General features: G+C 36.3%; 1 protein-coding gene across 7 annotated transcripts in view; it reads right to left on the bottom strand.

The window, feature by feature from the left end:
• Window positions 1-83: 83 nt before the first annotated feature.
• Window positions 84-23,356, bottom strand: part of LOC106457264 (synaptotagmin-1-like) — a 56,214-nt gene continuing 32,941 nt past the window's right edge. For 4 of the 7 annotated variants that reach the window (XM_013916655.2, XM_022383108.1, XM_022383109.1 and 1 more), the window contains 5 exons: window positions 13,127-13,676; window positions 10,474-10,620; window positions 8,390-8,700; window positions 5,350-5,470; window positions 84-1,286 (listed from right to left, as the gene is read on the bottom strand). In XM_013916655.2, the coding sequence (XP_013772109.1) occupies window positions 985-1,286; window positions 5,350-5,470; window positions 8,390-8,700; window positions 10,474-10,620; window positions 13,127-13,676 (1,431 nt within the window). In that variant the 3' untranslated portion in view covers window positions 84-984. Of the gene's footprint in view, window positions 1,287-4,169; window positions 4,835-5,349; window positions 5,471-8,389; window positions 8,701-10,473; window positions 10,621-13,126; window positions 13,677-23,356 lie in introns of those variants that run through there. The other 3 variants (XM_022383112.1, XM_022383113.1, XM_022383111.1) reach the window with 3 other exon arrangements.

Below are 23,356 nucleotides of genomic sequence, written 5' to 3'. Positions count from 1 at the left end.
CCTTAAGTTAGGTTTTTTGTTATGTCATCTAGTTAGTATCTTACTAAGATAAAGTAAACTTTAGTGCCAAACCTACCCTGTGGTTTTTGTATGCATCTAGTTAGATCTTATCAAGATAAAGTAACTTTAGTGCCAAACCTCCCTGTGGTTTTTGTATGCATCTAGTTAGATCTTATCAGATAAACAACTTCAGATCAAATTCCTCATCCAAACTGTTTTCTTAGCATAAACTTATTCAATCTTTAACCAGATAAAGAACTTCAGCCAAATTATCTTCTTTGTGTGTGTGTGTGTGTGTATCGATGTATAAGCATATAGTTACTATATTCAACTGATTGTCCATCAGTGTCTTGACATACTGTTTACAATGCAAGATACTCTTATTGTATTAATGTGAGCAGAAGATTTAAAGACAAAACATAATAAGAAATATACTGTTCTCTTGTTTAGATGCTTTTACTCCTCATAGAGATAGTATTTGCGGACACTAAACACTTATTCTCCTGATTTCTGGCTCATTTTTCCATAGAGATCGGCCTTACGCTATTAGCGTCGTTTTGGGGCCAAACAGCCAGAGACTCTCTGCTAATGCCATCTTGAAAGAGTATATAGATTTATATACAGTAAAAAGAAGAAAAAAATCTCCTAAAACTTACAGGCCGAATAATGAACCACAATACAGCTAAGGCTATATATAGCCTGAGGAAATATTGACACTGATATTAATAGAATAGTTTAATTTTTCAATGTACTTTCGGCATATTGTAAACTAAAGGCGATATAGCAGTTCTGGTTCAAATTTACAAGATATTCTCCTTTAACAGAAGTACAGACAGAAAAGCCATTGCATCGTTTTGCACCAGACATTAATTAATGTTGATAATGACAACAAATTTACGTTTTTTTACAAAAAGAAAGAAAGAGACGAATTACGTCAAAATGCTGCCTTAAATTACATTCAACTCCAGCTCAAACAAACAACAATCATAAGTGGAGATTATGCCACATGGCCATAGATTTTCTAGGGTTAAGTATCATGTCTTCCCAATGAGAAGATTCTTTACCATTCTCACTTTCACCAAGGATACACGTACCCAAATATGAGGAGTTGCCATGGTGACAGTTGGTAACATTAACCACAAGGCTAGAGTGTTTCAGGTCTTCTTCTGAGATATCGAAACTTAGTGCTTCGTTCCATACTGGGTTCCTTGATCCTTTTTTGATTGATGTTTTCTTTTTTTTCATTCTTTTATATCCACATGTAAGACCAACCTTTACATAAGAATCTTGAAATAAAAATAATGATAATAAAATATACAGTAACAGTACTAATAAAAACGAACGCATCAAATATGAACATTTCAGTCAAGAAGGCTCATTTACACTTTACGCGGGTTAAATCACCCTTCGTTATTTTTTTTACTAAAAAATTGTTGTATTTTTTGTTGTTATTTAAGCAGTTTCGTAAAGATATAAAAGCCTAGTGTTGCATATAGAATTAAACTTATAACAGTTTATAAGTTAACATCAACACCAGAAAGCCCCCCCCCCCCAGTGGCACAGCGGTGTGTCTGAGGACTTACAACGCTAGAATCCGGGTTTCGATACCCGTGGTGGGCAGAGCACAGATAGTCCATTATGTAGCTTTGTGCTTAATTACAAACAAACAAAACACCAGAATAAAGAAAAACATATTTTATTCACAAGAGAGCCCAGCTTCTTCCTACCACACCAAATAAGTATAAAATTCATATTTCTTGCAAAATTATTGCATAAGCTGTGATACTGTTTATGATATGCAATTACTGTCAGTTTTGGTTTGCAATGAGTCCTCCGGTGGGGCAGCGGTAAGTCTTCGGATTTACAACACTAGAATCAGAGGTTCAGTTCCCCTCGGTGGAAACAGCAGATATCTCGATGTGCCTTTGTTATAAGAAAAAAAAAAAAAAATAGGCCCGGCATGGCCAGGTGGTTAGGGCACTCGACTCGCAATCTGAGGGTCGTGGGTTCGAATCCCCGTCACACCAAACATGCTCGCCCTTTCAGCCGTGGGGGTGTTATAATGTGACGGTCAATCCCACTATTCGTTGGTAAAAGAGTAGCCCAAGAGTTGGCGGTGGGTGGTGATGACTAGCTGCCTTCCCTGTAGTCTTACAATGCTAAATTAGGGACGGCTAGCGCAGATAGCCCTCGTGTAGCTTTGCGCGAAACTCAAAAACAAAAACATCGTTATAAGAAAACAGACGCGCTTAATGGTTTTTGATATACGAGACTGCCAAGAACTCGAAGGGGCTAAACTTACCACAAAAAGCTTCGTTTCGCCGATAACGTTTCTTGAAACAAACTAATAGGGTTACATATTATTCGGGCTCAGTTCTAAACCACCAGGATGCCCCCTAAACAATTTGGGTCCATTGGTGCCTGTGTAAAAGTGACGGTCAAATTTCGTTCTTTGATAAGACAATGGTAGCTCAAGAGTTGGCGGTGGGTGCTGTTGACTAGTTCTACAATAAGGACGGCTATGCACGGACAGCCCTTGTGTAGCTCAGTGCGAAGTTCTGAAACAAACGCCCCATAACTTTCAGCGAGTACAGAAAACAATGTCGTTTCAGGCACTAGACAATTGATTACTGTTATCAAATGCACTGCTCCAGAGCATAGCATTGTGTAAGGCGATCAGATTTAAAACATTATTTGCTTGAAGTCATAGCAACAACGGATGAATACCTTCTCAGAATAGACAATTCAGTTTGAAGTTTGTACTTCAACTGTTTGAACTGTCTAATTGAAATGCAGATACTCGGCACATGTAAACTACATACACAGCGAAGTGTAAAGACAAGTTCGCGATTCTAGCTTTATAGAGTAACGAAAGTACAACAATAACCTGAAGAAATGAAGTTAAATCAAATAGGAACGAAAAGTATTTTATAGCAAATTAACATATATTTAAAAAAAAGTTTTTGCTGGCATTCGACGTAATGCACCAGTTTACTTTGAAGTTACAGTTCACTAACAAAGTCTGTTTCAAATCACAAAAGTCCAAGCAAGCACAAGTAACAGGTTTAACCCCCCCCTCTTTCATTTGACTAACATATTCGAGACTCGCATAAAAGTCAAAGAAAACTTGTAATTCATTAGAGGTCAAATCTTGTTGCTATGAAAAGTTGTCAATTCGAATGCAAGCTCTTTCAACTAATTTTTTTTTTAAGAGCTGCTTTCAAGTTGTTTTTTTACAGTTTCTGCTAAACATATTTGTGGCGAAAGTTTACACAAGTGCTTCTGTTCCAGACCTTTTAGTTTTTTTTTATTTCACTGTTCTATAGGTTTTTGCTGTCTTACGATACGATTCTATGCTACAATTTTAAGGGTTTTTCAGTTTTACTATACAAGATGACCTAAAAATAAAAGGAGTAATAGGACATTAATGACCATGAATGTAATGTGTTTGATTTTGATTTTTGAGATTTACGATATTTTGAATTGACTTACTCCATTCTCATTTACATTTGTGGTTTATTAAGATAGAGACTGTTGTTAGAAATACATTTTTTTCTATACGTGTTTTAGAGCCTTGTTACTTTTGGGATTTTCTGTATTTTGTAGAATATTCACTTTTTTTAATAACAGTATTATCTCTCTTCAGGTGTGTTTCATTTTGAATGAATGGTATTAACGCCTTTCAGATAAGGAATATGGACTTTCAATTTTGTTTAAAGACCATAGTGGACAGTAACCTGTCATCATAGTTCCTACACTAAAGATAGCGAAAGCAGTTGCGTAACTAGATTTCACAAAGCCCTGGAGCAAAATATTTTGTTGTTTCCTCGTTTAAACTTTTATTTTCTTTCAGAATATTTTATTCTCATTTCCAGTATTCAAAATTTCAAATATCAATTTTGAGGGGGTTCCTTGTCAGCCTGGGCCCCGGTGAGCTGCTTTTCCTATCGAAACGCTACTGAGTGAGAGAACTGGTTGGACATTCATCGTCTCGTGGAGCAAAATCATTCTGCATAAGGCTTTTGGAACATTTAAATTTCTCGGAAACAGTACAAGGATGGAGCTGGAAACAATCAATACTACTTCCAATTCAGTGTGGTTGGTATCTAGTTGGATGACAGAAAGCAAAGCAACGTCATGGTAATAACATCACCTTGATGTTTGTGCAAAGCTTTGCAAGGGTAAAGATAAATGAAGAAGATGATCTACTCGTAGGAGAAGCTCCTTTATGAAATCCAATACAATTTTACAGGCAGAATATTGACCTCTTCTGCACTAGTAAGGTGAAACTAGTAACCATGAAAGATCTTCATTGACATTCACAGGAATGAGATTGTTGGAAAACAAAGTACTTTATGTTGTAACTAGTAAAAATAAAAGATAGAGAATCATTAGGACAGTATAAAGCCAGAAGGCCACTAGTAACATCAGTTAAGAAACTCTCTTCTTCCTTCTGCGAGATAGCCAGTCTCTACATAAGAGGCCAGTAAAGCTTGATACAAAACTTGGAGTTGAAGTTTCAATGGAAACTATTCTACCATCTGGACGTCTAAGCAAATCACTTTTCTTCCTATTTTTAAATTCTCAGTTGTAGCTTGAACTGTACCTTACGAAACAAAGTTGTGTACCGTGGGTTTTCTTATCATTATATAACATAGTAATCTGAGAGTATTTTTCACCATTTCATTCTAAATTTTTTATTTTTCTCAGTTTCAGAGACGTTGAAACTTAAAGACCTTGGACGATTCTACACACGTTAGAAGCCAGACGTTCCCTCGAGCCTTGCTGTTAGGGTGTTACATCTGTTAGAAGTCAGATGGTTCCTCGAATCTTCCTGTAAGGATGTTACACTTGTTAGAAACCAAACGTTCCCTCAAGTCTGCTTGTAAGGATGTTACATCTGTTAGTTAGTTAATTTGTTTGTAATTAAGCACAAAGCTACACAATGGGCTATCTGTGCTCTGCCCACCACGGGTATCGAAACCAGGATTATAGTGTTGTAAGTCCGCAGACATACCGCTGTGCTACTGGGGGCACATCTGTTAGAAACCAAACGTATTGCAAGTGTCTATCAGGACTGATGCTGTAACTTACAGAAATATGAGATTCAGCTCTTGTGATTCGGATTTTTCTGATCTAACTTCATTAAATTGTTAATATGATAAACTACCTTGATTTAGAAAAGATTTTAGCCCCATCCCCTCCGTTGGCTCAATGGTAAGTTTAGGGCTTATAACGTTATAATTCGAGATTTGATCTTCGCGGTGGACGCATCTCAGATAGCCCATAATGTACCTTTGGGCTAAAATAAACAAATAAGTAAGTAACTTTGATATTTTTTTAACTTACCAGGCAATCCTTTATTGTCAGACGAAACCAAGTTCGACGCTTTTAGTACAACGACAGTCAGTCGTCCAGCCGAAGGCAAGTAGTTGAGCGACAGCAAAATCTCGGGCCTATCTTGCGAGACCTTGCGAGACAACAAACAATACAGAATGAAGTTATAAGAAATAGTATATACAAATTGTATAAACTTAAAAAAGTTAATTTTCAACGAAGAAACATGGTTTGAAAATTTGAACATGATAATCATTTGTACGATGCTACTTAAAGAACACATGATAAAAATTACATCAAAGTATTGAATCAGAAAAGTAGATTGAATTGAGAAACAAAAACATGCAAATGTGATAAAATAAACAAATTAGTTTTTATTTCCTTGGCGAAGCTTAGATCAAACGCTCTTTTTTAAGCCAGAAACTAGGCTTTTCCGGAGGCCCGGCATGGCCAGGTGGTTAGGGCGCTCGACTCGCAAAGTGCGTCACACCAAACATGCTCGCCCTTTCAGCCGTGGGGGCATTATAATGTGACGGTCAATCCCACTATTCGTTGGTAAAAGAGTAGCCCAAGAGTTGGCGGTGGGTGGTGATGACTAGTTGCCCTCTCTCTAGTCTATCCCTTCAAAATTAAAGACAGACAGTGCAGATTTAAAAAAATAAACAAATTATCTGTTTTAGTATGATCTGTTTGATCTTTACTAAGATAAAGGAACTTTAATGAAAACTTTAATGTGGTTTTTGTATGCATCTCGTTAGCTCTGCGCCCCAGTGGCACAGCGATATATCTGAGGACTTACAACGCTAGAAACCGGGTTTCGATACTCGTGGTGGGCAGAGCACAGATAGCCCTATGTGTAGCTTTGTGCCTAATTACAAATAAACAAACAAACAAATAGTTAGATCATATCAAGATAAAGTAATTTTACTGTCAAATCTGCCTTCCCTCTAGTCTTACACTGCTAAATTAGGGACGGCTAGCGCAGATAGCCCTCGTGTAGCTTTGCGCGAAATTCATAACAAACAAACAAACTTTTCTGGCTTAAAAAAGAGCATGACTAGCTGCCTTCTCTCTAGTTTTACACTGCTAAATTAGGGACGGCTAGCGCAGATAACCCTCGTGTAGCTTTGCGCGAAATTCATAACAAACAAACAAACTTTTCTGGTTTAAAAAAGAGCATTTGTTCAAAGCGTTGCCAAGGGAATAAAAAATAAAACCAAAGTTTTTTTTAAGGTGATTTATCTCCAACAGTCTAACATCAAGAACTGTACTGTGTGTACAACTGTGGAAAATGTGATGTGCTAATCAAATGAATTGTTTGTTTGTAGTTTAAGCATAAAACTACACAATAGGCTACAATAGGGTATCGAAAACTGGTTTCTAGCGTTGTAAGTCCACAGACATACCGCTGTGCCACTGTTAATTGTTAAATCTCATGCAAAATATACAAGTAAATTTTAACGAAAATATGTGATCGTTACTTAATTAACTCTCGCTTAGTTAAAACTGTCCATCCATCCAAATACAGAATCGTTATGAACATATATTTAAATACTTTTTTTTGTCTTTGACATATAATGCATATCATATACATGGAATAGTGTTTGTTTGTTTTTAGAGCAAAGCCACTCTGGGTTATCTGCTATGTTCATCGCGGGGAATCGAACCCCGGATTTTAGCTCTGTAAGTCCGTAAACTTACCGCTGTTCCATCGGGGGACGCTTGGAATTGTGCATTCAGAGTTTTATCGATATGTTGAAAATAAGATTAATATATTTTTCTGGATGGTATTCGTACTTTTGTATCTAAGGCAAAGCCACTAAGTTTATCTGCCGCCGTCCCTAATTTTGAACTACTGACCAGAGAGAAAGTAGTCAGTCAGTAGCACCCTGCCACCCACTATCCACACTAAGGGATGGCCTTTTATAACACACCCACACTTTAAAGTGCAGGGGATATTTAGTGGTAATACACGGATTCGAATCCCGTCTCACCAGTTTCGAAATCCAGAGCTGTACCACAGTGCCAATACGCGCCCTTATGTGGGTGGATCAAGAAAATATTTGTTCATTTTATGACGGGTGTTTATATGTTTTGTGACGAAGTGCAAGAAATTTGAATTCCATTTCTGTGTTGTTTAGCGCAAAGCTTCACAATGGGCTATTTGCGCTGGGCCAACCTCAGCGATCGACACCCGATTTTTAGTGTCGTAAGCCTGCAGACTTACCACTAGGCTACTGGGGGCGCTTCGTTTAATGCACTTACATTTATGTAAGTAGTGTTATGATGCGTTCAGGATATTATTTAATTTGATTACCACCTGCATTCTGTTCACCTGAACACACACACACACACACACACACACACATATATATAAAGTACGAAAACCTGCTAAACTAGTGTGCAAATAAGCAAATCGTTCCGGCCTTAGCAAGGAATCAAATAAAGTTGGGTAACGTATTCATAGGTCGCGCATGACCTAGTGGTTAGTGTGCCTGATTGTAAGTCCGAGGGTTTGTGGTTCGAGTCCCGTTGTCGCGACAATATGCTCCTTCTGTTTGCTGACATGGGTATGTTTAATGTTAAGAGAAGAAACAAGAAGCCACCTCAACTATCATTTCCCATGACAGACACAATGGCCCATAAGTCTTTGTGCCCGCCATTCCTCAATTTCTACTATTCGTTGGTAAAAGAGTAGCCCAAGAGTTGGCTGTGGGTGGTGATAACTAGCAGCCTTCCCTTTAGTCTTTCACTGCTTAATTAAATGAAACAAGTATATATTTCCAACTTCTTCTAATAAAGTTCATTATATTAAGAACGTTGTTCGTGTAACAAACGTTTTCTGCGAAATTGAGGATTGGTTTGTTTCGAATTTAGCGTAAACCTACACGAGGACTACCTGCACTAGTCGTCCGGAACACTTTATTAAGGAAAACATTTATATTATAATAAAAGTTACCACAGTAACTGTGATATCTCCCTTACGTAGATACGCAATTATCCACTTTCTCTGTTACCACTTGATGATCATAGCAGTAATTGCAAGGCTCACCTGTTCTGTCTTGGTTATGCTACTCCAAACCTCAACCTCAGTCGTTACTTCAATATCACGCATCTGTACTCTCACTTCACCGGTGACGTCATTTCTTGAGTATCTATCATAATCAAAGACCTGTAGTAAAAGCATCTTTTCATACAACTCCTCGAAAGAGACGGGAATCTTGAATATTTCGTCAAATACTGGGTCTGTAGAATTCCTGCAAATATCGGTCTGTCTTTGTTTGCTGTCGACTTCTGGCAATAAGGTTATCTTCACATAAGGATCATTGAAACCGTTTTCGGACAGTGTTCCTAAATCTTGGGCTGAAGAAACAAAACAACAACAATAAAAGTTTGGAATAAATCTCTTTGCGAGACATTAAGCGTTTAGATAGACAAAAAAAATAATAATTAAGTAAACCTCTTAAGTAATTTTGAATTTGTTTTAATTGAGAAAAAATTCAGTTTCAAAACGTTTGATATTTGAGATTTTGTTTTTCGTAGCCAATTAACAACTTCGAAATATTTATGGTAAACTCTCAGGTCTAGAAAAAAAAGTGCTTATCAGTCGTTCTTAAAATATCCTTATTGACCAATACTGAAGGTAATACCGCTCGCTTTTCATATTGGATTATAAAGTGGCTTTTAATAAAATATCCAGTGTTATAAAAGTCTGAATAAATGTGTTTTTAACGTTAGTTTCTTATTAAACGTTTTGTAAAATAATGAACGAACTATTTAATGAAGAAGAAGTTTAGTCAACTTGCTTAATATTCTAAAACTATTTGGTTGTCTGAACGATATTTCGTCATGTTTTGCTACCACATGTACTAACAAAGCACTTTTTAAACATGGAACACTATGGATGAAAAGTTTGAGATCGTCTTCACATGTGTACCCTTTAACCATAAAACATAATGGATGAAGAGCTTGGAATCATTTTGCCACATGTGGTAATGAATCACATCTTTGACCATTGAACACAATGAAGAGTTTCAGATTATTTTACCACATTTCCTCTTAAAGTGCTCTCTGAACACGAAACATGATGGATGAAGTGTTTGTGATTGTTACCACATGTGCTGATAAAGCACTCTCACTACAAAGCACGGTGGATGAAGAGTGTTGGATTGCTACCACATGTGCTGATAAAGCATCCTGACTATAAAGCAAGATGGACGAAGAGTTTGGGATTGTTAACAGATGTGTTAATAAAGCAATCTATGAACGCGAAACATAACTGAATTATTTTTGTACAAAATTAAAGTGTGTACGATTTGTAATATTTTGTTTCTGAAACCGACATTAAGACCTGTCAAGTATTTAAAGGATAAATACATATTTCCCACACCTTACAAAGACGTTTTTCATAAACAAATAATCATTTCTGCCTGTCTTTCAATAAGAAGTAAGATTTTTGTATATTTAATTATTATTGTGAGACTGCTGTTAGATATTTCTTTCGCACGCCTGTCCACGTTTCACATTGTTTGTTTTAGAGAAAAACCACATTGGGTTATCTGCTCTGTCTTCTGCGAGGAAGCGAATCTCCGGGTTTTAGAGCATTGAAAGTCCGAAGACTTACCGGGAGATGTCTATGTTTCATACGCACTATAAAATAATTTCTCTTAAAAGTTTTAGGGTTTATTTCAGAAATAGGGTTAGAAAACTAACCAACAAATACTAAAGGTAATTTAAAACCTCATTCTTTAACATTTCTGCCCCAATCTTTCATCGGTTAACTAAATCAAATGAACAGGACTGTTTTGAACTGTTCTCCGACAATGTTTTTCAATACAGCATGAAATCGTTTGTTTGTTTGTTATTAAGCACAAAGCTACACAAAGGGCTATTTGTGCTCTGCCCACCACGGGTATCCGAGACATACCGCTGTGCCACTGAGAGGCGCTCATCAAAGAAAAATAAAAAGATTATAAGATAAATTAAAGAAATCCTTTCCTAGGAGGTTTACTTTATTATTAAGTTATTTTCTAAAACTACAGAATAAAATACTACGTGTGTTTAAAACTTAAATAATTTGCATATTGCATGAAATATCACGCCTAGAATTGACAATATACAATGTGAATTAGGCACCTTCAATCACATGGACCACTAGATCGGATCGATCAAAGTCATATTTCAAGCGAAAGTGGAGTCGACCATACTTGTCAGCTTCCTCGCTGTCGTTAGTTTGGAGAAACACCATGTCTTGTGTCTTGTATAGGTCAGGTTGTATGACCCCTGGAAAGAAAAATAAATAAATATACAACTATTCAGAATGGAGAATATGTTTACTCAAAAGTTTTGATTGCAAATAAAAAAAAGAAAGAATTAAGATCAGATATAGCTCTCAAGTTGTTGCTCTTAGTTGATTATTTTGTCATCGGGCTTTCTATACGTCTGCTAGAGTCTCGGGTCCTCATCTCTCCCCCCTGCGAAATATTTTTTATCTGCAAGACCACAAATTCGTTGGAACAAATTTTGGGGTTTCCTCTCAACATGATCTTCTTCCAGCTTGGTAACTTGATCTTAACAATAATATTTCTTTGGATTTCTAATATCCGGACTCTGACCCAAGATTGATTGGCTTTAGCAGTCTTCATTTATCAATGAATTGGCTAATATTGTCAATGAACCATTTATGTTTGGTTTTTCTCCTTGGCGTTTCTTAACCAACACATTATTCGACCTAGCTTAAAACTACTGCTTTTGATTGACATAAAAGTGTTGATATTCTACAGGTATTCAAAATTTAATTTGTGATTGACATTAAAGTGGTGAAACTTTACAGGCATCAACTTTGTGAATGATATAAAAATGTTCTGCGACTGACACTTATCACTACTTTGATTATTCAAACTAGTTATATCATAAGTGTTTTTGTCTGGTCGTTTTAATGTAAAGCTACATATTGGGCTATTTGCGTTCCGTCCACTGCGGAGAATCGAATCCTGGATTTTAGTATTTTTTGTGAACTCGGTAATTTTCATAAAATTATCAATATATGTTACTGAGATTGGGCAAATAATTCAGGCCTATAAGAAAACAAACAATATTATGCTTAAAACAAATAAATACAGGTACACAATCTGGTAAGACATTTTCTATTTTTCTATTCAGATTGTTTAAAATTGGAAAATTATATGAATAACTAGATTACCCAGTATATTTAAAACTCTAATTCATCAGAATATTCAAATGAATTTAAGTAAGATGTACATCTTTTTGTTTCATTTTTACTTTATCCAAAACTCATGAACGTTAGGGGGTCAACATCTTCAATTGAATTCATTAATAAATTTCAACGTTTCTTTAACTAGTTTGTTATTATTTTTTAGCGTAAATCTACACAATGGGCTATTTGTTCTCTATAACAGTTTTTCTTGAACAAGGGCCGGACTTGGCTTAATGGCTAGCGTGTTGGACTGTGGATCGCAGAGTACGGAGTTTGAGATGCAAGTTCACTCTATACTTTCTGCTATGAGTCCGTAATTCGGTTTAAAAAGCCGGACAAAGTACTTGTGGCGGTGGGTGCCGTGCCTCACTGTTTTACATCTATTAAGTTGAGCAAAATTATTGACGGTTACACCTGAGTTCAAGGGGTCTCTGACCTGGTCTTTAGTTCACACATGCATAAGGTGCCACTCTGGTTGAAAATTCCAGTTCCATTTCCTCGAGTCTTCCTGTTAGGGTGTTACATCTGTTAGAAACCAAACATTACCTCAAGTCTGCTTGTAAGGATGTTACATCTGTTAGAAACCAAACATTACCTCAAGTCTGCTTGTAAGGATGTTACATCTGTTAGAAACCAAACATTACCTCAAGTCTGCTTGTAAGGATGTTACATCTGTTAGGAACCAAACATTCCATCGAATCTGCTTGTAAGGATGTTACATCTGTAATAAATCAAACGTTTCCTCAAGTCTGCTTGTAACGATGCTACGTCTGTAAGAAACCAAACGATACCTCAAGTCTGCTTGTAACGATGCTACATTTGTTAGAAATCAAACGTATTGCAAATGTCTATCAGGACTGACGCTGTAATTTACAGAAATATGAGATTCAACTCTTGTGATTCGGATTTTTCTGGTACGGAGTTTGAGATGTAAGGTCCCTCTACACTTTCTGCTGTGAGTCCGTTATTCAGTTTAAAAAACCGGGCAAAGTACTTTTGGCGGCGTGTGCTGTGGCTGACTGTTTTACCTTTAGTAAGCAGAGCAAAATTATTGACGGTTACACGTGAGTTCAAGGGGACCTGGTCTTTAGTTCACACAAGCATAAGGTGCCACTCAGATTGAAAATTTCAGTTCCATTTCTTCTGAATTAGTATTAAAATTAAATTTAATTGGAATTTTTCATTTTCGGAATGCATGTAATCTCGGTAATCTGAATATATTACAAGTTTAGAACGGAGTTTTGTCAAAATTTTAATAATACTAGTTAGAACTTTGCTCGACTATATTATTAATGACTTGAAAAGTTACAACCTGCTTTACCAGTCGGTTTATTTTTAAATTAATGTAAATATAAGTCCCCTGATCTTGTATAGCTTTATCTTTGATGTATTATAAAAATTTCTTTCATTAAAATTACCATAAAAAGTATCGTGACCAAATTTGTTTCAGGCTTCGGATAAGCTATTTTTTCAAGTAGTTTAGTTTCAGATTAACCTGTGCATCTACTTTACTGAGATTAGCTACATTTGACTCCCATCAGATCATGAAATGGCGTAAAAAATAGTCTTTACCTATAGGACTGATAGCACCAGGACTGGTGGCGGACTCTGAGGTCAACGAACAAGAAGGTGACAACAATGGAGAAGCTGGAGAAACGGATCGAGGTCGTGCACCTGTAAGATAACATGTAGAGCGTAACGATGGGTCTGGTATAGGGAACAATGTGGAGGTGTCAGGAGAAGGAGCTCGATGATGCGGTGACACTGGACTTCGAGGTTCACTAGGTACCGTCGAATGCTGGTTGTCAGTACGACCCGAAATTGACAACAGGGGGACTGGTGGAAGCTGTCGGACATCGATTGAACGAGCTCGGCGCATCATCGGCAGAGAATAACTCGATTGTGATGGAGATACTTCTTCCTCCGGAACGTTAACGTCAGGCAGAGATAATCTCACATGAAGTTCATTCAAGTGAGAACCCACGGTCGACGTTGAAGCCGTGTTAACGACAGAACAAACGGGACCGCTAGGTTGCGCTGAGGTCACCGTCGGGGCCACGGCACAAAATGCCGGAAAACGTGAAGCCTTTCGTTGTGGTTGCTCTCGGAATATACTGAAATTCTAAGAGGTAAAGGTAATATCATCAGGCTGAACATATAAAGTCATATACAGTGTTACACTGTTCGTATAGCTTCTATCATTCAAAAGTAAAACAACCTCTTATGACAATTTCTTCTGATTAAAATGTTTGAGCACAACATATGAAAAAACAAACAAAAACAGTGCAACAACTTGTTTTTTTTTAATTTGTTTTTATATGATCGAATGATTGCTTGTTATTCAAATTTACTCTTTACTTACTTCAACACTCGGGCTGGAAGGATATTTCAAGTATTATTCTATGCGCATGAAATACACTTTGGAAATTAAGACGGTTTCAAAACAGAGAACGTAATTACATTACAGTAGGAGTAAGTAAACATTAAGACTAACCTAGAAAAGGGGTGACAGACACAAAAGATTAAGCGATCAAGTTGCCTGCGTCATATTTAACTATGTCACAACAAAAATGCTTTAATATCGCTTGTGTATTTCTTTGTTGTTAAGCACAAAGTTACAAAATGTGCAATCTGTATATATAATTACAAACTGACTTTTCTCTACGTTGAAATACTTTTATTGCGAGCTTTCGACCCTCTTACTGGAGCCTTCATCGGGCAACAATGTACATCACAATCTACACTGTTGCCCGATGAGTCTGAAAAAACTATGGGCAATCTGTGCCGTGTCCATCACGGATATCGAAACCCAGATTTTACTGTTAGAAGCCTTCAGACTTATCGCTGAGTCACTGGAGCATCGTGTGCGTCCAAGGCCGGAAAAGACCAAATACAATGTTTGGGGCGTAAAAGGAAGTAATTATGGGTGGAAGAATGTGGTAGCTGGACGTGACAAAGGAAGTAAAACTTACATCAACAAGTACACTCAAGTTCACAATAAGCTGGGTTGACACTTGGTAAGCGTCATCTGTAAAAAGTTCGACAATAATATTTTACAAACGTTTCTCCAGAAGAAAGGATAGTTAGGTAACTACAGAGGCTGAATGAATCAAATCTTGCATAACTGAAGAAATAGCGTCAATTATCGCAATGCAGAGATTGGTTGTAACATATTTTTTATATGTCCTAACTCTAAAATCAAGCGAAATATTTGGTCTCACAGTTATAATGATGTAAAAAAAAAAACTTTCTAATTGTTCATAAGTAAATTTTTGGGCATTAATATTTTTGACACGATATTTAATTAGAGTAAGTACACGGAACACAACAACAAGAAGGTGAAATATGGTATTCAGTACTTTAGGATAATTAAATTTCCTTTATACTGGAGAGACGTATACAAAATATCGGAAGATAATGAAAACGGTTTGATTTGAAGCCAGTTCTGAGCGGAAGTACAAACTAACTAAGTCGCTTTGAATACGTGAAACATACTATACTACTAGTAAATATAAAACCTGGTTCAAGAATAGACGTATCAATTATTGATTCCATACCGTGCTGAAAATTCGTTTCTGATTAATATTTTACATGTATATTGTTACTGATTCTGTATTTTGTTCTAAAAAAGCTTTTCGTTAACCAACAGTACGGGTAAATTCTCATTTGTACCATGTACCAAATCATCCGAATCTCAAGCTAAATCACTATCTAAAGTACATGTTACACATTAGACACTCTTCTTCTTTCTGCTTCTGCTCTTTACAGTCTCATTAATCTTGTATCTGGTCTTAATGGTCAATTATTTTATTATTTGTTTTTTAGAAATGCTTTTGTTTAAATGAAATAAACTCATTTAAATCGAATACACATAACTACTACAGAAAATTGCAATAGAAAACAAAGCAAGAAGCAATACATATTGAATTTTGCTATCAAAATAGAATATTTCTAAGGAAGATATATCGAACATTAGCGAATTAAAACTCCAGCAAAATATAAAAAAAAACACCTTAAAAACGAAACTATAGCGAATCTGTTCTTGCCAGAAAGTAAATATATTTTATTCTTTGTTTGTAGTTAAGCGCAAAGCTGCATAGTGGGTTATATGTGCTATGCCCACCACGGGTATCGAAACCTGATGTTTGGTGTTATAAGCCTTCAGATTTACTGCTTTGCCATTGGGGGGCTATTTCATTACTATTTTAGGTTAGAAATTCATAGAAATTGTACTTGTTTTCATTGACAACTTAAGCCTAACGTTTTGCTATCATTATTTTATCGCTGTTGCTATTTTCCTAGTGCAAAGCTACATGCATATTAGGCTATCCGCGGTCTGTTTACCATTGGGAATTGAAGTCCGGATTTTAGTGTTGTAAGCCCGTAAACGTACCGTTGACTTACTAATTATCATTAGCCGCGGCTGTAAGTAGATCTCAAATCGGCCAAGAGACGGAGCTATGAGCTAAAAGTTTGTACTTAGAAAAAAAAACAACTCAGAGCCATTTTATGAGCCGCTATTCCACAGCTAAAAATATTTATTACCAAAGATATTGCCATAAACTTCCGTCATGAACATTAATGATCAAATGAATAGTACAAAAAGTAAAATAAAACAAAGCTTTTAACCCTAAAAAAAAGTCAATCAGGATAACAGGAATTACAGAAAAATTGCAAACTTTCTAGAACTACAACGATTATACAGCATAATACTTGAAAAGCTGAGACAGACTTTACGGTATCAGCATGTTTTAAAATGACGAATCTGGTGGTGAAGCATGTAACTTTTATTTTTGAACGAGTGCAAATAGACCGTTTGTTTTCTTTAAGCGGTAGTTTTAGTTTGATTTGTTTTGAATTTCGCGCAAAGCTAAACGAGGGCTATCAGTGCTAGCTGTCTCTAATTTAGAAGTGAAAGACTAAGGGGAAGGCAGGTAGTCATCATCACTCTCCGCCAACTGTCGGGCAACTCTTTTACCAGCGAATAGTGGGACTGACCACCACATTATAGCACCCCACGGCTGAAAGGGCGAACATGTTTGGTGGAATGGGAATTCGAACCTGCAACCTGCAGATTGCTAGTCGAGCGCCGTAACCACATGGTCATGCCAGGCCCTGTAGTTTTATCCAGGTTTTGTTTTTACCATTTCGACTTTTCGCTCTATTAATTGCAATTTGAAATTTTCGTGAAGCGTGCTGGCTAAGATTTTCAAGATGAACTAGTCATTATTTGTATGAGTTCTGGATAGCTATAAAAAGGAGTTAGTCTACATGATATTCTTACAGCCAACATATTTACTTCATTATATCGTTTTAATAGATTGCATCTACCTGGACGTTTCGGCTTCGATGCCTTCGTCATTTGGTTCGAAACGTCGTTCACTCCTACACTCCAAGCAGGTACATCCACAAGAGCATCATAGTTCGAGAGCACCCGTTATACTTCTGAAGATAGTGTACCTTTTAACCTCAATAAAATCATATACACGAAGTGGCAATCTTTCTGGGGATCTTCCGGTGATAATGAAATGCTATTGGTTTATATGTTATCCGAAATTTCATTGTCAAGACCGGCTAATTCCAATCACTAAATGTATTTTAAGCCTGAGTAAGTAAAGTAAGCTATAGCTCTTTAGTGGTCTGATTCTCCGTGTTGTACAAGACAGTTGTGAGTTCTACTGGAATGAAAGATACAGGGAAATCTCACGAGAAGACACTTCAAATTTAATTTCTTATTTCATTCTTATGAACTAAAAACTAGTAGAGTCGAAGTCAACTCAACAATTGGTAATTACTGTTGTACAATCACAGAGCCCCAAAGTGGCACAGCGGTATGTCTGCGGATTTACAACGCTAGAATACAGGTTTCAATACCCGTGGTGGGTAGAGCACAGATAGCCCATTCTGTAGCTTTGTGCTTAATTACAAACAAATAATCACAGAGCATCTTATAAATGCAACAGAAATATGCGTCACAACAACTACACAATATCACAACCAAATATGGAAACCCCATGAATAACTTCTGAATACAATAAAAGAACGCAGAAAAATCCGAAAAAATCTATATGAACACACAAAACCCTGAACTAAAAACCAAACTAAATACACTCAGAAAAAAATATACGAAACGAAATAAAAAAGACTAAAAACCGATAATTGGAATGAATACCGCTCAAAACTTAACATACGCATAAGACTCAAAAAACTTCTGGTCTCACTTAAAATTATTAACTGGAAATAATATTAATAACCACATATATCCCACACTAAAATAGAATAACATTCTAGCCAACACAAACACACAAAAAGCAGATATATTCAGAAAACACGTACAAAACGAACCAACAGTGAACACATTATTCTACAATAAAGTTAATAACTACATTAACACAAACAAAACCTACCTTCCAACCAGAAAGTAGTAACACTCAGGATAACGCTACACACCAATTAATTAAACCAGTAACAGCAACAGAAATATAAGGCGCTCTTAAAAAAACAACAACAAGGCTCCAGGACATGACAAATACAACATATACTTATTATAAAAGGCACATCAAGGTTGAACGAACATCTAGCGGCTATATTTAATCTATCCCTGAAATCAGATTTCATACCAACTGCTTGGAAACTAGCGGATGTTTTAATATTTTTAAAAGATAGAAAGCCACAAATACACCAGAAAGCTACCAATCAGCCTAACCAGCTGTATTGGCAAACTATTAGAAAAATCACCAGTTCAAGACTTTTGGCTTATCTCGAATTGACATCAAAATTACCTGAAATACAAAAAGGATTTAGGAAAAAAAAAAAAGACAAACCACATATCATCTGGTAAAATTAACAGAATTAATAGTAGACAGTTTTAACCGAAACGAATGCACTGTCTCAATGTTGAGAAAGCATTCGACACTTAGGCCCGGCATGGCCAGGTGGTTACGGCGCTCGACTCGCAATCTGAGGGTCGCGGGTTCGAATTCCCGTCACACCAAACATGCTCGCCCTTTCAGCCGTGGGGGCGTTATAATGTGACGGTCAATCCAACTATTCGTTGGTAAAAGAGTAGCCCAAGAGTTGGCGGTGGGTGGTGATGACTAGCTGCCTTCCTTCTACACTGCTAAATTAGGGACGGCTAGCGCAGATAGCCCCCGTGTAGCTTTGCGCGAAATTCAAAACAAACAAACAAACATTCGACACTTTATGGCACAACGGATTAATAAACCAAATGCCAAAAATGAAACTACCGCAAGGTATTATTCGCTGGCTTTCCAACTTTCTAGACAACAGGAAAGCTAGAATTAATGTGGCAGGTGTCCCGCAAGGAGGGGTAGTTAGCCCTATTCTATTCATCATGTATATGAGTGAAATGCCACTATTTGATTCAAATTTCTGCTTCTGTTCTCAGTTTGCTGATGATGTGGCTCTCTGGAAGAGCTCCTACAGTCCAACCATAGCAGCGACAAATTTGCATCCACGATGAAATGAAATAGGAAACTACTGTAACAAATGGAGAATCAAGATAAACGCCCCTAAAACACAAATCATATTATTCACAAAATCAAACAATAAGAGTAAACAGCCCCTAAATTATACCTCTATGGAATTCTTCTCCAGGTAGCCACATCAGGCAAATTCCTGGTTTAACCTACGATTCTAAACTAAATTGGACTAAACATATAAACGAAATTAGAAACAAAGTTTGGCAAACAACGAATTAGGTATGACGTCTGACTGGCAACAACAGAGGTGCTACAACCGAAAAATATATTTAAAATCTATAAAACATACGTCCAGCAGGGTTAAATGTAACCAAATCACACAACACAGGTTACAGACAGTCCAAAGTTCAATAATCACTAAAGCATACAGAGATCACAGATACACAAACACAGCATTCTTACATAATTACAGAAACATCCTCATGTTGTCAGACAGACTTCAAAATAGATCAGTAGATTACTTTCGCAAGAATCTTAACAAAAACGAATCATTGTTAACACTGAAAATCTTTATCATACATGATAATAAACCTAAGCACTCTTTATGTAACCTATGGCCACCTACTAGTGGGCGAACCGGTAGATATAGTGTTAATTTTATTTTAAAAGGGTTTATTTATGTGAAAATAAGATTAATGCTGTATTCAAATTCGATGACGAGGAACCCACTTTGAGACTAATAATGGCTGGAGACGGCTTAAATGGGTAATGAAGAAAAACTTTAATATAAGTTTAACATGACAGCAAATGTACAACGTTTCGACAAGGTTTTGTCATCACCTGATGATGGCAAAACCTTGTCGAAACGTTGTACATTTGCTGTCATGTTAAACTTATATTAAAGTTTTTCTTCATTACCCATTTAAGCCGTCTCCAGCCATTATTAATGCTGTATGTTTTTTTTTCATCAGTATTTATGGAACTGTTTGGGTAAAGAAACATTTACGTTGACAAAAAACGAAGAAAGAGAAATATCTACCAGAAAACAAGAAAAATGTACGTTATATGTTCAAGGACATGGTCTGAAAAGGGCCACTCGCATGTGCGAACGAACAATTGTAGCGCGCGTGAAGGAGCTCTAATGTGGGCTTCATCCAAAAAAATCAAGAACCAAAGGAGGGAAGTAGAGGTCACTTGACCAAACGTACGACCACAGATCGGAGAGAGTTCTGCATTGTAATACAAGCCATTCTCTTCCAAAAGGATACTCGGAGATTGTTGGATCATATAACAGCATTATTCTATTTATCCCTCAACTCTGGTTGTATCCCAGCCTCTTAGAAGCAAACATATGTTCTTAAAGCAAAGAAAACCAGCGAATAAACCAGGAAGCTACCAACCAATTAGTCTGAATAGTTGTGTAGGCAAAATTTTAGAAATAATAATTATTAATAGTCTCTCCACTCTTCTGGAGATCACATCAAAATTAACCGAAGTTCAAAACGGTTTCAGAAAATTTCGACAAACAACATATAATTTACTTAGATTATCTGAAACCACAATAGATAGTTTCAATCAAAATAAATGCATTGCCGCCTGTATAGCATAAAGACTTAAGATACAAAATGAAACAAACAGATTTACCGACAGGTGTTATTCGCTGGTTGTCCAACTTTTTAGATATAAAATGTCGAGTGAACGTGGAGAGCATCTACTCGGAGCATTTTACTCCCGAGGCGGGTGTTCCCCAGAGAGGGGTAGTTAGCCCTATCCTTTTCATCATGTATGTAAACGATACGTCATTAAATGATCCAAATTTTATCCTAATCTCACAATTCGCAGACGATATGGAAGAGTTCCACGACCCTTTCGATTGCAGCTACAAACTTGCAGACAATTCTACATCAAAGAATAAAAATAAATGTTCCAAAAACAAATCTAGTTCTATTTTAAAAATCAACAAAAACGCTTAGAAAATCTTCCGAAATATACTTGCACGGAACTTTTTTACATGTCGTCACATCAGCAAAATTTATTGGAGTAACGTATGATTCAAAATCATATCAATCAAATCAGAAACCAAATATAGCAACAAGCAAACTATATCAAGAGACTGACTGGTAAAAAATACAGGAACCACACCAGAAAATGTTATTAAAATTTATAAACAATACATACGACCAGTAGTAGAATACGTCTGTCCTGCTTGAACTGATGCAGGCACCAACACATATCAAAAAATTATAGAGTAAACGAAATGCAGTAATTTCCACAACATACAAAGTACCCAGATAAAAACAACAACATAAAATCATGCATAAATACGTTAATATAAAACCAATCCAAGACAGACTCGTAGATTGTTCGTTCAAATATCTTGATAAAAATCTATATAAAATCGACTCATTAACCTCAATAGATCGTTATGTCATACATGATGATGATAGCCCTAAGTATCTCTCTCTCCACTCAAATGTTACTACAAGAAAAAGTCCATCTGTACTAGATCATAATATATCGCTTAGAATTAGGTATCACAAGTATATTTAAAAGGGTATTATATGTGAAATATACGTCTGGTAACTATTTCAAATGAAAAGTGACATTTTACAAACGAAATGCTCGTGAGTGTAAACGACCAAATGAAGAGAAGTAGTGAAATAGCATTAAGTGCTATAAGCACTTTATTCATGGACATGGTCCTGAAGAAAGAAGTAGAATCAGTGTTTTACACAATATTTAAGTCCTGATTTTGTGAATATATTATAGCATTTGACAGTTTAATATACAACAGTAAAGAAGGGAGGAAGACAGACTTCCGCATTGGAGCTGGATATTTTATTACTGGATATTTTGGTTATTATAGGAAATAGGCCAAAATGCTGAATATTTTAGTTACAGTATTGTTGTATTGTGCGCTTTGTTCAAACTCAATTATTTACAATAGCTACTGCAGTAACGACATACAGGTTACTATATAATTTTTTTCATTACATGAGAAAGTTTAATAATTATTTGGTTTGCTTTTGGACTACTAAGTTAATATACCAAGTTTGGTCTGGATCGGTCAACTCGTTTAGGAGGAGATGCATCCACAGACAGACAGAAAGTTTTCCTTGGTATTGGATACTTACTGCACAAATATGGATTAATATGTATAGCGCATATGTGAAGAAGCCTGTACCCAGATTTTTATACTCATTTCATGCTGGATAATTTGACAAATACTCTTGCGTTGTAAAATAGTGGCTCAAATATCAAAGAAGTTTTTTTCGGTAAAAGTAACAATTTAAATAACTGGATAAATCCGCTTGCATCATAAAAGTAGTGGCTCGGTTATTTCAGCAAAAATTCTTACCCAGCTACACTAATGCTGTTGTTTCCGTAAATCTACTGACTGAACTACAGTAATCCTGTTGACTTTGTAAATGTGTTAACTCAACTATACGCTAATCATGTTTCTCTAAGTTTGTTTACTCAAATATGGTAATCCTCTAGTATCGACAAACTTTCTGTCTTTAATGAGTAAGTTACTAAAACATTCCGGATCAAGTAACTTTGTAAACTCGTTTACTTTAGCAAAATCGGTGCTGATTTAAGGAAAAAATAAGATAAATCTGCTATTTGAGTAGAAGTATACGTTCAAGTAAAAATCGGGCTTGAAAAAGACGCACCAATCGTATCTTTTAACCACAGATTAAATGATCAGAAATTCGCATTCCTTGAACATTACTCAGGCTGTGGTAGAAAGCCTAGCTTTTATCCATTTCCCAGAATTCCATGTTCCAGCGAAGCATGACATACCTGAAACCGAAGCACGAGACAGTACACATATCGATCGTAGTATAAATGTATTCCCGTGGTGCATGTCAAAAGACATTAGGGAAAATATATACGATGGATATTTCAAATGATTGACTTCTTAAAAACATCTATCTACCTATCGAGTACATTTTTTACAAATGAATGCTTTAGGTTTTAAAAAGAGCTTCATTCAACTTTAAAAAAATACTTGAGGTTTGTTTTCATCGTGCACTAATAGATAGATATCTAGCGATAAATAGATATATATGGATGGATAATGTAGTTTAGTAACTTATTTATCATCCAAACACTTAAAGTATTTTAGGTTATTACCGGTAAGTAAAGGACTATATATTTAAACCTAACATAGCTTAGTGAGTTATTAACCGGATATATAATTATAATACGTTGATGATAGCGATAGTTTGTTTGAAGTTAAGCACAAAGCTACACAATGGGCTATCTGTGCACTGCCCACCACGGGTATCGAAACCCGGTTTCTAGTGCTGTAAGTCCGCAGACATGCCGCTGTGCCACTGGGGGGGGGGGCATAGAA

The sequence above is a fragment of the Limulus polyphemus genome, unplaced genomic scaffold (assembly GCF_000517525.1).
Source record: "Limulus polyphemus unplaced genomic scaffold, Limulus_polyphemus-2.1.2 Scaffold309, whole genome shotgun sequence".
In the NCBI taxonomy this organism is placed as follows: Eukaryota; Metazoa; Arthropoda; class Merostomata; order Xiphosura; family Limulidae; genus Limulus; species Limulus polyphemus.
This window is presented reverse-complemented; position numbering and strand designations above follow the sequence as displayed.